This window comes from Cotesia typhae, unplaced genomic scaffold (assembly GCF_013202065.1).
Source record: "Cotesia typhae breed Kobodo isofemale line unplaced genomic scaffold, CoteBio_Ctyphae contig_27, whole genome shotgun sequence".
NCBI classification, from domain to species: Eukaryota; Metazoa; Arthropoda; class Insecta; order Hymenoptera; family Braconidae; genus Cotesia; species Cotesia typhae.
In genome coordinates, this window is record NW_027423733.1 from 3770981 (window position 1) to 3787181 (window position 16201).

Below are 16201 nucleotides of genomic sequence, written 5' to 3' on the forward strand. Positions count from 1 at the left end.
GTTCCTCAATAACTGCTTATTAGCGAACAGCTGATGTAATTTTCAATACGCATGCGCAGTCAAAAAAACGTCATAGCATCGGCCAAGGATCGGCTGAGGATTGCGAATTATTATAGTGTGTGTAATACGGCGAACGATGATAAGCCAGCCATAGGCCGTTAAAAAATGCCGATGCTTGGCCGAGCATTAGTAGCCATCCTTTGGCCGATCATCGGAGAATCGTTGACCATCGGCAACTTTGTATGGGTTACGGACCTCTTCTTACCCATTACTCAAAAATAATTTTAATCTTAATATATAGAAAAAACTACACTAATTGCACTGACGTGTCGTCTGTTTGACACAAAAAATATGAATGAGTAAATAGTTACAAGAGAGCGTCACGGTAACCAGGCGATGATAGTGTTATTTTTTTTTTTTTAAAACTCTGAACTTGTGGTCAAAGACACAGAAGTAGTGATACTACCTTCGTAATCTCGAAGTGCGAGACACGAAGGATAATTAGTTTTATTTTTAATGTCATTAAAGTAATAAAACTTTAAACAATTAATATGAAATATGTGTCAATTGAGTTTAATTCTGACAAATTTCAAAAGTTATCGATATAAAACGAATATTTAAATTTTCCAGGCGCTATTTCAGTGTATTAGTGAGTCACCATTCTTTAGATTGATTGGTATATAAAAAATAAGCCACGCCCCTTTAAAATCTACTTTGAATAGTTTCCTACCCCCGAGACCGAAACTTTATAGAAAGTTTACTGTACAATATGATTGTAATGAAGACATTATAAGACGACCAAATTGTTTGACCTTGACGTTCTCGTTATAAGGTGCTGATCTAACTAAATATCAAAATCTCTAATAGTTATCAAAAATTTTATTTTTCATAATTGAAAATTTTAAATTAAAAAAAAAATTATTTGCTCATGCTTGATAGAATGTTTCGTATCTATCCTAATCAGACTGAAAAGCAAGTATACATCGTTGATTATATCATAACAAGTGGGGACGTATCAACAATTATCGAAATACGCATGGATGAGTTTTTTACAGTGATATCAAAATCGCGATATGTACTCATGCTTTATTTTTCCCGAGAGTTTGATGATCATCGCGGGTTTAATCATCCTGAAGATAAGAGCATGGATGGGTATTATTTTATAAATTTTTTCAGGTCACGTTAAATTAATCAGATACTGTACTAAATATTATCTACTACTTATTAATAATCAATCTTTACAGAATTTTATTTGTAACAATTTTGATACCAAACCATGCTCACCGTTTATTTCCTTGTTTGATGGAGGTCAAATATACATCAACATTTGACTTAACTATCATTCATCCAACGCAATATATGTTAGTGGCTGGAACATCATTGAGATCAGTTACACAGATAAATGCCTACAGCTCGATATCAATTTTTGAGAGGACACCTCATATCCAAGCGCACCATGTATTTTTTGCAATATGGGCTTACCAAAGTGTTCAAGCAGATTTTATGACTATTTGGTACCCACCAAAAACTGTGATGAGACTTCTGGATCCGCTTGTCCGATATAGCCTATATAGTAATAGATGGATGACGAATATCACCGACACATACTATTCAGTTGACCCAATGAATATAGTACCATTTCCGAGCTCACGTGTGGCAGACTTTTACGTTGCGCCTGGTATCTCTTTGTTTAGGTAACTATACTACTTTTTTTTTTGTAGGTTTAAGTCAAACATTTGTAGAAAGCGTATCAATAAAATTTGGTTCAAGGGAAGAGTAATGATAATGATAGTGATAAGAATTATAGCTTGATTAATCCAAATCTATATGTCTTAAGCGCTCATGTTACAGCAAAATTATTGCTCATAGGTATTATTTTTAATTTTTCGATAATTTTGATTGGAACGTTAATTGGAATAAAACCAGTCTATTATTAGTTGCAAAAGCAGAAATAATAAGATCGAAATTTTTTGAATGAATTTAATCTGAAAAATGAACTTTTTTTACAATTCATTTTTTTCTATATTTGTTCAAATTTTCTTGCAAGTATAACTATTATTCTTAAGATTTTTATTCGTTCAAGTGTTTCAACAGTTTAATTACCAATAATAGAAGCGCATTCATGCATTGACTTTCTAAAGAACCCTGTTTACAGAAATATATTGAGGATGACTGCTTGATAAGTAAAAATTAGGAAAAAATGATAATAGAAATTTTCTCTTTACACTTAAACGAATTACCAATGAGCCATGATTTTCTGTTCAGTCAATTGATTGTTTTTTCACGAATTTATGGGTTACAATATCATGTCTGTACAGGAAATTTCGCTAAATTTTTTATTTCGGTAACAATTCTTTGCCTGTTTAAAATCAGTATATATTATTATATCGTTTTTATTTGTATACCTATTTTGGTTTTTACAAGACTGTAACCCATATTCTCCACATTTTTGCTATTACCACTGTAATACCACTCAATTTACAAGTGCCTCTTTGTTATCATATAACTCTCATTGACGTTATACCTGGCTTTTCGCCCTTTTAACTAACACTTGTTTCATTGCATTCAACTTATTCTTCTCACTTATAATCCACTTATAATCAACTTTTGTTACACTTTCAATTTTTTTTTTGCACTTATCTGTATTCTCCATGCGGCTGTGGACCGACTTGTGCTTCTGTACTGCATTTACCCTATTCCTCACCCCTATCTATCGGCTGTTGGAATAGTGGCAATGGGGAAACCACAGAGAAAAGCCATGCCAATACAGTTCGGCTAATGGAGCGACCCCCTACAGTTGGTATTGGAACTATTCGAACAACCGTCGGGACTCGAACCCTTGCCTCACCACATGATGTGCAAACGAACTAACGGGATAATGACAGGCCGCTCGGCCATCATACTACTCATTAAAATCAGTATATAATTAATTTGGAAACAAAATAAACGTTGAAATCAAAAAGTATTCATTTTTAGACTAAATCATTCTTCAGCGCTTCGCGCTTCAGGCATGCAAATATTTATCTTCAGATCGATAATATTAATTGTGTATTAAAGGGACACACGCATTTTATTTGATGAAGATGAATCAACAACAACTGATAGATTAGAAATGTTAACAGACATAACACGTGCTGCTGCACAACACGTAATCGGAATAATGATTTTTCCGAAATTGTGGTCACACATGTGGTTATATCACGGTGTTGCGGATTACGTTGCAAATTTCATATTCGACGAATTAGAACCTTCATTTCGCATTCACGACATGTCGTTAGCTAGAACACTTTTGTGGACGAGAGTTGAACGTGATATGCGACCTTCAGCAACATTGCCATATTACTTTTTTGATACCTGGCACGACAAGATGTATTTTCGGAGGGATGACTATCACACTTATCAGACTGAAACGATCCTCTCAATGGTCCATCAGTACTATGACTTCAGAGATATTGGCAATTTGGTAAAACAGTTCTTATTTCGTGGGTAGGTGCTGGTTTTTTATTTTGTACATTTACAAGCAAAACATTTTGTGTAACATTTATATCCTAAATAATTGGGGTTATTTTTTAAATTATAGAACTGAAAAATACTTTGGCCCGACACCAACTACTTTTGTTAAGCACTTAGCTGACAAAAGATTAAAGAAGTTGGTGCGAGATTGGTACAAAAATCGTGGGACTCCAATTTTGCACGTTAACTTAGATGAAAATGAAGCGTTTGCCGAATTAACACAGGTAATTTGTTAAAAAACTTTTTGGTAAAAACGTCAACTTATTTTAGAAGGTGATTTTTAGTAGAGAACATTCGAATTTTTAGGAGAGATACAGTTTGATCCATTCACCAGAAGATAAGCATTACAACTGGACAATATTGATTCGTTGTAAATACGTCGTTCCAATGAATACCACTCACTACAATATATGGATGTATTCAAATAATAATAATCATATGGTAAACGCTACTGAAATACAACGCTGTCTACTTGACAGTCATTCTACAGGTAAATAATCGTTAAATTTAATGCATCCATGAGTATTAAGGTCTATTAAAAGTTAGCTATTCCTGGAGTTTGGTGTTAATTAATATTTAAGGACAGTTTTTGTATAACATCAACAAAAAATGGTTGTTTTTACCATCAATGAAAAACAACTTGAATGGTTAAAGTATAGTTAAGTAATAAGACCTATGGGTTTTAGTATAGGAGAGAAAGGGGTCTATTGAACCAAAAAAAGTTTAGTAATTTTTTACTATTCGAATTAAAACTAAGTAATAATTTTTTTTTTTTCTTGAAATGGTAGTTTATTATGTCTACTATCATTATCAATACATAAATTAGTCAATAAACAACGTGAATTTTTTAAAATGATTAATTTATCCAAACGCGTCAAATGGTTCAATTGACCCCCGCTCGGGGGCAATTGAACCAATAATATTTAAAACTCAAACCCGAACTTTTAATACATAATATATTAATTGTTACTTGCTAATATTACTGTTGCACCGTTTTAATACACAGATATTACATTAAATAAATTAAAAATCAATTTAAAAATAGTTTTCATTATAAATTCAGTTCATCAAATTGTTAGGTTATTTTCCTGAGTTTTTTCACGTAGAGTCAAGATGCGCGCGCATGTCTCATGCATCTCCGTATGGTTCAATCGTCCCCAGGACTGCTGGTTCAATTGACCCCACATAATTTTATAACAATTAATAGTAAATAATAAATAAATAAATTATCATACAGTCGAGTCTCGTTATGAGTCCGCTCGTTATGAGTCCGTCTACTAGGACTTTCGCGGAAGATCTTCCCCCTCCATAAGGTGAAAAAAAAATTCATTTTAAAGTCTCGATATAAGACCGCCTCGCTATTAAAATAAATTCAGTGTTAATTTATTATATAAATGCTATTTATTTTTTAGTTTAGGTACAAAAATAACAACTTTTATAATCATCGGTAGTCAGTAATATTAAAATAATAGTAATAGTAATGATGACAAGTAATACAATAATAAATTAGTGTTCATTATACAGTATGTCAAATGTATTACTAATGAAGGAAAAAGTATTCGAAGTTGGAGGAGTATTAGAAGTTGAAGGTTTAAGACTAGGTTCAGGTTCTGTAGGTAAATGTAAGGATTCGTCTCTTGTGTTTCTTAATTGCGTGATAATATCTTGCGTTGTCAGACATTCACTTACTGAAAAACAGAAATACTTCTAGTTAAATATTCACAGAAAAAAATTCTTGGTTAGAGAACCAATTTTCTTGATTAAAGAAAATATTTAGAAAAACGAAAATTTTTTCGGTCTAAGTACAATTTTTGTTAGCCAAGATAATTTTCTTGTCGTACAAAAAATTTTTTTTGCTCCGAAATAACTTAGGTCCTTGTAAAAATTTTATTGGCTCAAGTAAACCTTTGTTTCTGTTAATATAAACGGTTCATATGATGTAAAAATATTTATATGATGACTCCAATCCACGGGGATAAAATTAATAGGAATATATAGCTTAGATTAAAACTCGTACGTAACAGGAAATTAATATTTCTTCTTTACAAAAAAAAAAAAAAAATAAACTATTTGTTACATATTACCGAGATCGTCGTCATCATGAACCCAATCAGAAACAAAATCTTTTTCAATACTGTTAAATCCTCGTACTCTTCTCAATTCCAAAAGAAGTTGTTCCATGGAAACCTCGTCTTTGTCCGTCTCGACAGAATTTAATAAAGTCAGAGCCAACGGTTCATCATCTGTCTGTACTGCCACACTTTTCTTCTCCGCGTACCAAATTTTATTCCAACATCTATAAATTGTGTTTTTTGTTATCAGTTGCCACGATTCATCTATCCAAAATATTGCGTCCTTAATGTTGATATCTTTTACAAATTGAACTAATGATATTATATTATAATATCTCTTTTTCTTGAGCTTCAACAATTTTTTTAATTAAATTCAATTTGTATGATCTCTTCAAAGTTTCCAAAATTCCTTGGTCTAAGGGTTGGATAATCGACGTCACATTTGCGGGCAAGAAAGTTACTTCTATGTCACCATCTTTAAGATAAGTGTGCGCTTTACAATTATCAACAATCAATATTGCTCTAGGAGGAAAACACATTTTTGCCAAAAAAGTGCGTACATTAGGAACAAAAATTTCTTTGAACCATTCAGTAAAAATTTTAACATCCATCCACGCATTTTTTTGAGACTTGTAAGTAACAGGCAATTTCGCCATCGATAAATCTTTTAAACAACGGGGCTTAGCTGACTTACCAATGAATAACAATGGTAATTTGAATGATCCATCAGCGTTGCAACAAGCAGCAACTGTAACACGTTCCTTATTAGATTTGAAACCAGCAGCTTGACTCTCGTGCTTGGAAGCTAAAGTCATTAAAGGTAACATTTTATACAACAAGCTAGTTTCATCAAAATTAAAAATTTGAGCTCTACTAAGAGTTTTATTTGTAACAGTAGTTTTCAGTTTCTTAACGTAATCATTCCCAGCTTCAAAATCTGCAGACCTTTTTTCCCCCGTAACTTTCAATGACCTGATATCTTTTCGATGCTTCCACTTATCCAGCTAACCATCGCTAGCTTTAAAAGATTTATCACCTCCTAATTCATCATTAATTTCAATAGCTTTTCGTTTTAAAATAGTACCAGAAATTGGTATTCCACTAGTGCGAGCTTGCAGAAACCAAATATATAAAGCATCCTCCAATTCTTCATTAGCAGGTGATCTATTTTTCTTATGATCGGAAATATTCTCTTTTTTGCTCATAATTTCAATCTCATTTCGTTGATTTTTCCACCGTCTTAATGTCCGCTCATTAATGTTAACTTCTTTTGAAACAATATTAACAGGTTCATTGTCCAATCTTTTCAAAATAGCTAACTTTTCTTTAAATGTAAAACTTGGTTGATGTCTTTTAATAATATGATCTTGCGAAGGTAAACTTCGACTATCAAACGCCAGTGTAGACATTGTAGACTCAGTGGCATCAACAGATGAGTCTTTTGAGAATTTTCTTTTTTGTAATAAGGATAAAATTGGTGGATCATCCATGACCTTGAAAATAAAAATAAACAAATAATTAATTAATATCCATGACATGAGTATCACAAATTTAAGGTTATATAGATAAAACTAACACTCATTAATTTGTTTATTCAATTTTATCGACAGTTAGCAATTAATATATATTTTTATATCATGTTTTATTTATCATTAGTAAAGCTAATTTCAATTACTTGTATCCAGTGAAAATTGGATGATGAAAAAAATTTAATTTATAAATTTCTAACAATAACTTTTTAAAGTAACAAATAAAATAAGGTAAAATAAACTTAATAGTTAAACTTGTACATTCACATGAATTAAAAATTTTAATTGTAAAAGTACTTACCGATTAATTTTTTATGTATCAAAAATGTTTATTTGCGTAGGAGAAGTAAATAATTTTTAGGTTACTTTTTTTGTAAACACTAGGCTATATCATTAATAAATAACCACTTTAGTCAAACGGACTCATAACGAGATACTGGAAAAAATCACGTACACACTCACACGTTTAAAAGGTAGGGCAAGTTCAACTTACGACCGTTCCCTATGCTGAAAGAGTGGGGGTACACGAATTCTTAGAATTATATTCCCCTACACCCCTGTATGCGGGTTCATAACGAGACTCGACTGTACTTTATAATACTCAAATTTGTTTATTGTAATACAGTCGAGTGGAATACCAATTTCTGGTACTATTTTAAAACGAAAAGCTATTGAAATTAATGATGAATTAGGAGGTGATAAATCTTTTAAAGCTAGCGATGGTTGGCTGGATAAGTGGAAGCATCGAAAAGATATCAGGTCATTGAAAGTTACGGGGGAAAAAAGGTCTGCAGATTTTGAAGCTGGGAATGATTACGTTAAGAAACTGAAAACTACTGTTACAAATAAAACTCTTAGTAGAGCTCAAATTTCTAATTTTGATGAAACTAGCTTGTTGTATAAAATGTTACCTTTAATGACTTTAGCTTCCAAGCACGAGAGTCAAGCTGCTGGTTTCAAATCTAATAAGGAACGTGTTACAGTTGCTGCTTGTTGCAACGCTGATGGATCATTCAAATTACCATTGTTAGTCATTGGTAAGTCAGCTAAGCCCCGTTGTTTAAAAGATTTATCGATGGCGAAATTGCCTGTTACTTACAAGTCTCAAAAAAATGCGTGGATGGATGTTAAAATTTTTACTGAATGGTTCAAAGAAATTTTTGTTCCTAATGTACGCACTTTTTTGGCAAAAATGTGTTTTCCTCCTAGAGCAATATTGATTGTTGATAATTGTAAAGCGCACATTTATCTTAAAGATGGTGACATAGTAGTAACTTTCTTGCCCGCAAATGTGACGTCGATTATCCAACCCTTAGACCAAGGGATTTTGGAAACTTTGAAGAGACAATACAAATTGAATTTAATTAAAAAAATTGTTGAAGCTCAAGAAAAAGAGATATCATTAGTTCAATTTGTAAAAGATATCAACATTAAGGATGCAATATTTTGGATAGATGAATCGTGGCAACTGATAATCAGGGCCTGGAAGTTGGGGCCAATAATTAAACTTAAAAATAGAGCAAATTCAAATTAATAATCACAAGCGAAATGACGATCGCGAGCAAGTTCAAGCGCTTAAGTACTATACTATATTTTAAGCATAAAATGTCAAAATAAAAGTGAGGTTGGCATCAAAACACGTGGGCTTGAACAATACAATCTGACATCAACGACAAAACTATAGAATAAAAATCACAAGTACAGGATAATGTGAAATATTTACAAATGTTTCATGAAATTTCAGATAATTTTTAGCAAAAGTCTCCGCGTACAGATTTAGGCTAGACGAAAGAGGAGCAAAGTTTTAGAAGCGGATTTTAATACTTGTGTGGTAGACAACAGTAGATAAAAAAAAATAGTTGACTTAAAAGAATTCCGGTCAAATACTTGAAATTTTTAAAAAATATAATTTTTATATTTTTACACTTTTTTCTATTAGGCTTAACTTTTTGCTGGTAGATATAGAAAAACATATTCTCTACAAAATAATCTCGAAATATTTTTGGCTCAGACAAAGTGAATGTCTGACAACGCAAGATATTGTTACGCAATTAAGAAACACAAGAGACGAATCCTTACATTTACCTACAGAACCTGAACCTAGTCTTAAACCTTCAACTTCTAATACTCCTCCAACTTCGAATACTTTTTCCTTCATTAGTAATACATTTGACATACTGTATAATGAACACTAATTTATTATTGTATTACTTGTCATCATCACTATTACTATTATTTTAATATTACTGACTACTGATGATTATAAAAGTTGTTATTTTTGTACCTAAACTAAAAAATAAATAGCATTTTTATAATAAATTAACACTGAATTTATTTTAATAGCGAGGCGGTCTCATATCGAGACTTTAAAATGAATTTTTTTTTCACCTTATGGAGGGGGAAGATCTTCCGCGAAAATCCTAGTAGACGGACTCATAACGAGACTCGACTGTACAACGACTACAATTCAAACTTTATCAATTAATTCAAAAATTGAAATATTAAACAATTTATCACCAGCCGAAAAATAAGTTTACATGCCTAAAAATAAAAAAATCTCAATTTTTCGAAATTTATTAATCGCAACGATTTCAAATTTTGATCATATCCGAGTTTAACATATTAGAATCTAATTCTAAGATCATGAAGCGTTTTTTCAATTTTTTCGATTATTTAATTCAAATAGTTCAATTGCCCCATGGTTTAATTGACCCCCTTCTCCCTTACTCGTAAAAAAATTTCATGACATAGCCAAATATGATCAGATCATATATAACCGGAACTAATGATTCAAAGAAATACACGAATAGTTCATTATCAGTTTTTCAATATTTTCTATAAACGTGTATTAAAAAACTGTCATAAAAAAAGTTTGTTTAGTGGTTGATTAAACTAAAATCTATATCTAACAAGCTCCTCAGGAGAGTTGAAAAATAATTTTTAATTTATATCTTAACCCTTTAAATTCAATTGTAAGGAGACGACATCACGATCGTGCGCTTTCAGTCGAAAATTTTCAATACTACCTTTGATCGATAAATTATCTATGAGCCGTAAATGAATTCATCAAGCCATATAAGTATTAATAAAATGTGTTTACTGGTATTTATTTGACTGATTAAGCTCTAATTAGAACATTTGGTTTTCAAAATAAAAAATCGTGTTAACTTTCGAATCATGCTGTAATTATCCATATTCAATACTGAGAATATTAAATGTTATTCTTAGATATCTTGATCGGAATAATATATTTTTTAATAAATGAATACAAGAACATTTATTTTTCTTGAAAAAATTAAATGTATCTATGGTATGGTTTTTCTGATTCATATATGTTCAATTTTATTTTGGTTGATAGTAACAGTTTCAATTTTTGATCTCTATTGAAAAAATATATGCTTGGACAATGATCAATGTGAAAAATTCTTGATTTAATTAGATATTTTTCATTTCATCATAAATATCGCTAATCATCCATTGTTATTACATTAAGCTAATAATTATAAATTGTTCATAATAGCTGCTTACCGAGTGAATTATCCCGAATCGTGGTGGTCTGACATCATTCACATTTTAAAAACAAATACAAAAGCGATTGGTGAAATGCAAAGAATGAGAATTATAGACGACGTTTTTGAATTATGTCTTGCTGGATATGTTCACACTGATTTTCTATTCAGTCTTATTCATTATTTAGAATTTGAAGATGATTATTTTCCTTGGCTGGCGGGTGCAAAAGTGCTGATGAAACTAAGAAAATTGTTGGGTTCTACTTATGTTGCAAGACATAAACGACATTTTGACGTACGTATTTATTAGAGATATATGAGATACATATATAAGATCATATTTTGATATTAGTAGCTATCTCCAGTTCCAGTAACTACAAAATTTTTTTCGGTAGTATTGCATTTTTTTTATTAATCTGATAATACGTTTCTTGAAAAATTTTCATTTTTATATCATCAACATATAAACTGGATTCTTTGTTAACTTAGGGTATAAAATTGCTTCTTTCAAGAAAAATTTATAAAAACGTCAATTACGGCCTTAAAACACTTAGTATCATAAAAGCTTTTATTGTCATTTTTTAACCACATAATACTGTTTTTATCATTGTTCAAAAAATACGACGTCATCTAAAAGGTTTTTTTTTTTTTTTTTTTTTTTTTTTATATAGAATATTGACAAATTTATCAATAGCCTACGTGAATTGTTGCGCCCCAGGCATCTTTAAAATTGATATAATTAATTTTTTTACGAGTTAATGCGATCGGTGATCGCATTAAAGAAATTACTCACTGAGACGATTCTGTGAAAATAATAGAAACATTATTTTTCTATAAATTAATAGTTTTTCGTTAATATAAAAATTATGTTTTATTTTTTATTTTTATTTTTAGCAAGTCATCCACAGGTTAGTGAATAATGTATACAATAAATTGACACTAACTCCTAAACCAAAAGAACAGTACTTCATACGCTTGCATCGAAAGAACATTATGAATATAGCTTGTAATTTTGGGCATATAAAATGTTTAGGTGAGACTTCTGCGAAGCTTCAATGCTACCTATACATTTTTAATAAAAATCATTGCACTCCTAGGTTTGTACTATTTTTACTTTCGATAGAATTAATTGGAAAGATTTCGATGTGAAGGGTACACGAAGAAAGTTATCGTTTTGATAAGCGTTTGGATGAGAGTAAAATTTGTGAGCTGCGCGTGCATGATGTCCCAAAAAAGCAACATGATGAACTTGACCATCAAATGTAATTAAAAATATAGATTTCTTTTATCGACTAAGTTAACTCATATACTAGCTAGTTGCAAAGTATTCAACAAAACGTTATTTTCAAATTCGATAGAAATACTATTCGTAAAGTTAGCATTGACACAATCCAGCATTGCCCAAAATTATTAATGATTGCTCGGAATCTAATCAATGAACAAAATTCTAACCACAGCAACGAATTACTAACAAGAAAGCAAATAATTTAACACCTCAATTTAATTTTGTTACTCTTATAACGACCGAAATACTGATGATGATAGTTAATACTGGATAAGTCAATTCCGATAGTTAGAGAAAAATTATTCCTAAATTTCCAAAAAATTTATTAATTAACCGTAATACTACTAACGAGAATATTATTACTGCCCAAAACTACTCGAGAAAAATAGTCGATATTTTAGCGCTACCGGCGCTGTAACAAATCAACCGTGTTAAAATAACCAAACGACAAAATATCCTCGGTCAAAACAACTAGATAACAAAATATCATGATTTTTCTGTCTTTTTACTCGATAATAGATATACTTGTTATTTCGCTGTGCCCTGTTTCATAGATCTAAACGGAAATGTTTTTTAAGTCCAATTTTTAGGAGGATATTTTTTCGGACCTCCTGAAAAATAACTAACAATATGTATTTTTTAATATTTTGTCGTTTGATTTTTGTGCCATTAAGGTACTTATTCAAATGGTTATTCTGTCCACGGTTATTTTTTCCGCGGTTATTTTGTCTCTGATTGTGGTATCGCGGCACCAGCGCCACCTTATTGTGTACCCTTCTGGCTCACCTCTTTTTTATACAATAACAGGTAAATCTAGTATTTGATTTTTTAACTTTAGCACGTGTCCAAAAATTTGGAAAGAATGTATGGTTGACGCAGATATAAGAGAGATCGTTTTTTGCCAAGGTTTAAGACATGCACCTCCAAATGTTTGGTACCGAGTGTTTCAAATAATGAATGCAACAAACACATTTTATTCAACAAAACTTGTTATGGCACGTGGTCTTGCTTGCTCAGAAAACATTAATATACTCGAAAAGTAAAAAAACAAATATTGTTTTGTTCTGTACAATTTGTATTATTTAGATAAAGATACAATATTTACACAAACACTGATAATTTTATTTGTTTTCAGTTACATAGCATACATGTTAGATCATGAAAAATTTTTTCCGTCGGAAATGGTATTTCCCATTCTATTAACAGCTGCACGAATAAATGAAGAACATGCACAACTGGTTTTACATTTCATCACTAAGAATCATGCGAAGCTTATTGATAGGTAAACAATTGCGATACAAAGTTATTAAGTATACAGTTTATATCCATTTAAATTTATTTATTTACGTATTGTATAATATTATTTTGTTTATTAGGATGCAAGTGTGGCCTGATTTTCGTAAATACGCTTCGACTATTGCCGAAGATATTTACAGTGAAAATTACGATAGAATATTACCAAAGTCCCCTACGAATTTAGGTGATGATGAAGCAGTGCCGTTTTTACTTCCAGATAACATTAAAAAAATAATAGTATCTAATTCACGATTGGCATCGAAAATTCGTCCGTACATCGAATCTTATCTCGATAATATAGCTAAAAATAAAACTATGAATTGATGAATTTATATTTTAGTGACTTATCATTTAAAGATAATAAAATAAAATTCTTGGAAGACGTAATCAGACTGACGGATTAAAAATTTCTTCCTTATTAAAATCTTCTTAATTTAAATCCAAGTACACTAATTTTAATTTCTTTACTAATTTGTGTTTACAAAAAAAGATTTGATTTTTATTAATTGTCTTGAAATAGATTACAATAGTATATTACGCACCTAGGGAGGAAAGTAGGACATTCCAACCCGCGCGGTATTGTCACCCGAGCCGAAGGCGAGGGTGACAAAAGCGCGGGTTGAGATGTCCTACTATCCTCCCGTGGTGTGTATACGATTTTTTATCAGACCAGGATCGAAAGTTCGATTAAAATCCAAATAATAAAGTTAGATTTTGAATCAGGTTAGTTATCATTAGTGCGCATGCTTCGATTTCTTAAATTTGATGTTCAGTTTTCTTGACTACGTAACTAAGCATTAAGTCGTTTATTTATTTATTTATAAAAATTAGCAAACATATTAGCCTATCGCGATAATATAAACTTACGTTTGCAATTAGAATCAGAATATAAATTCATGAAATTTAATAAATTATTCAAATAAAATGAGTTCTGATGAATCGGAAGCTGAATTAAGTGAAGAAGAAATAATAAAAAATTTGGATGAAGCGGCAAAACAAATTAGCAATAATTTGTTGCCCGAAAAATCAAAAGCTCGGTATAACTTGTGTTATCAAGAATTTTTATTGTGGCAAAGAAAAAAGAAAACCAGTTCTTTCAATGAAAACGTGTTGTTAGTTTATTTTCACGAACTATCGAAGACTCTGAAGCCGCCAACGTTGTGGAGCTGATGGTCCATGCTGAGAACTACTTTAAATCTGAGAAATGGGATTGATATCAATAACTATCATAATTTAAAAGTTTTCATTCAAAATTGTGCCAAAGGTTACCACTCTAAAAAGGCTCGTGTTCTGACATTAAGTCAAGTGAACAAATTTCTTAATGAGTCTGATGATTTGAATAATCTAGCGAATAAAGTAAGTAAAATATATACAATTAACTACAATATATAAAATATATACAATTTTTTTAATTAATATTTACAATTATTATTTACAGGTCATCTTGACATTTGGAGTCTTTGGCGCACTCAGAACCAGTGAAATATGTAATCTGAGTATTCAGGATGTTGAAGACACTGGAAATCAAATGATTGTCACAATCAACGACAACAAAAATTGCTACCCTCGTAATTTTGTTGTCGGAAAAGAGTACTACAATCATGTAAAGAAATATATTTCTTTGCGGCCAGATGATTTTGACAGTAGACGTTTTTTCTTTGCTTATCATTCGGGAAAAGGTAAGCGCCAAATTATCGGGAAAAATAAAATTAGCGAAGTGCCGAGGAAAGTTGCTGAGTATTTGGAGCTTGAACATCCGGAAGCCTACACCGGTCATTGTTTTCGGCGCACAGCGGCAACGTTACTGGCAAATTCTGGTGCTAATTTAACAGCAGTAAAGCAGTTGGGTGGATGGCGATCAAGTACGGTAGCAGAAGGTAATATTGAAAATTCTTTAGCAAACCGACGACAAATCTACCAGCAAATAATTTCTTCTCACCAAGAAATTTCATCTGATTCCACTTCTAATTGTCAAGTTTCATCGGCTACTATCACCAACGAAGCTCCATCTACCTCCACTGCCAATCAAAAAAACCCAGAAACAAACTTGAATGTTGATGGTATGCCCGAAGAACATTTCTTAGAGCCTGATTCCGATGATGATCTTTTTTTTGAAGCTAAATTGGATGATGATTTTGATAGCAATGAAAATTTAAGCCCATTTGCGATTACTGAAACTGATGATCCTGTTCCAAAATCTACAGAAACTACTAATACATCTGAGAATAAATCAGTTCTAAGAGTGGATTCAACACGGAGAAGAAAGTTGAATGAAATTCGCGAAACAGCTTGTGCTGAACGCTTAAAAAAACTTAAAAAATTTCAGGCCGACTCAAAAACATCTGTGGCAAAAAAATTAAAAAATGATTAAGTCGATTCCATGACAGTAAATTCTTCATTCGTGAAATTCGAAAATTGTACAATTGGACACTTGACGATTCATAAGAATCAATGCAACTGCGACAATTGAATAATCTTTAATTTTTATAACTATCTAAGTTTGTTTATCGTTAACTATCTCTGATTAAGCAAAAGTATTGAGACAAAGAAAAAAATATTGAAAATTATTGGTTTTTAGTCAATCCAATACTTTTTCTTTGTCGAAATATTTTTTTATTCAGGGATTTATCATTAATGTTATTTATGAATTAATTTTAATTAAATATTGTCTTAAATATTAATTTGTTGATTAATTTGAACAATCAAAATGAGTTTGTATGTTGAAAGAAAAAAATACAGATAAACAAAAATAAATTCTGATCTCCCGGGTAAAAACTTTATATATAATTATATATAATGTTATATATAATTATATATGGAAATTGGCCTTATATAATTATATATAGTTATATATAAAGTTTTTTACCCGGGCTCAACAAGGTTTGAAGCTCGATATAACATTAATTAATATAATTAAATTCTAAAATCAGATTAATAATTATCAGTATTCATATGCTTCTATTTTTGTATTTTTAGCATGAATTTTTGTATTTTTGT

General features: G+C 30.9%; 2 protein-coding genes across 3 annotated transcripts; both read left to right on the top strand.

Annotated features, from left to right (window-relative positions):
• The first annotated feature begins 732 nt into the window (after window positions 1-732).
• On the top strand, window positions 733-13626 carry LOC141525752 (thyrotropin-releasing hormone-degrading ectoenzyme-like). Of its 2 annotated transcripts, XM_074240367.1 has the most exons (11): window positions 733-832; window positions 940-1152; window positions 1245-1694; window positions 3058-3486; window positions 3581-3737; window positions 3820-4003; window positions 10635-10918; window positions 11518-11720; window positions 12747-12947; window positions 13044-13190; window positions 13285-13626. In XM_074240367.1, exons 2-11 carry the CDS (start codon window positions 941-943, stop codon window positions 13526-13528), a joined length of 2511 nt encoding a protein of 836 aa, XP_074096468.1. In that variant the 5' UTR covers window positions 733-832; window position 940; the 3' UTR covers window positions 13529-13626. The 2 variants fall into 2 exon arrangements, with proteins under 2 accessions (XP_074096468.1, XP_074096467.1); XM_074240366.1 differs by lacking the exon at window positions 733-832 and having other exon boundaries at window positions 929-1152.
• Window positions 13627-14049: 423 nt separating this feature from the next.
• On the top strand, window positions 14050-15575 carry LOC141525706 (uncharacterized). The gene is made up of 2 exons (XM_074240270.1): window positions 14050-14560; window positions 14643-15575. The coding sequence occupies exons 1-2, from the start codon at window positions 14381-14383 to the stop codon at window positions 15573-15575; spliced, it is 1113 nt and encodes a 370-aa protein (XP_074096371.1). The 5' UTR covers window positions 14050-14380.
• Window positions 15576-16201: the final 626 nt, after the last annotated feature.

Excerpts from the sequence above, each read along its gene's own strand:
- LOC141525752 (XM_074240366.1), top strand. The coding sequence starts at position 929 with ATGCTTGATAGAATGTTTCGTATCTATCCTAATCAGACTGAAAAGCAA. Across the intron at positions 3,738-3,819 it reads CGTTTGCCGAATTAACACAG|GAGAGATACAGTTTGATCCA; the intron begins GTAATTTGTTAA and ends TCGAATTTTTAG. Across the intron at positions 4,004-10,634 it reads ACTTGACAGTCATTCTACAG|CTGCTTACCGAGTGAATTAT; the intron begins GTAAATAATCGT and ends TGTTCATAATAG.
- LOC141525706 (XM_074240270.1), top strand. The coding sequence starts at position 14,381 with ATGCTGAGAACTACTTTAAATCTGAGAAATGGGATTGATATCAATAAC. Across the intron at positions 14,561-14,642 it reads TGAATAATCTAGCGAATAAA|GTCATCTTGACATTTGGAGT; the intron begins GTAAGTAAAATA and ends TATTATTTACAG.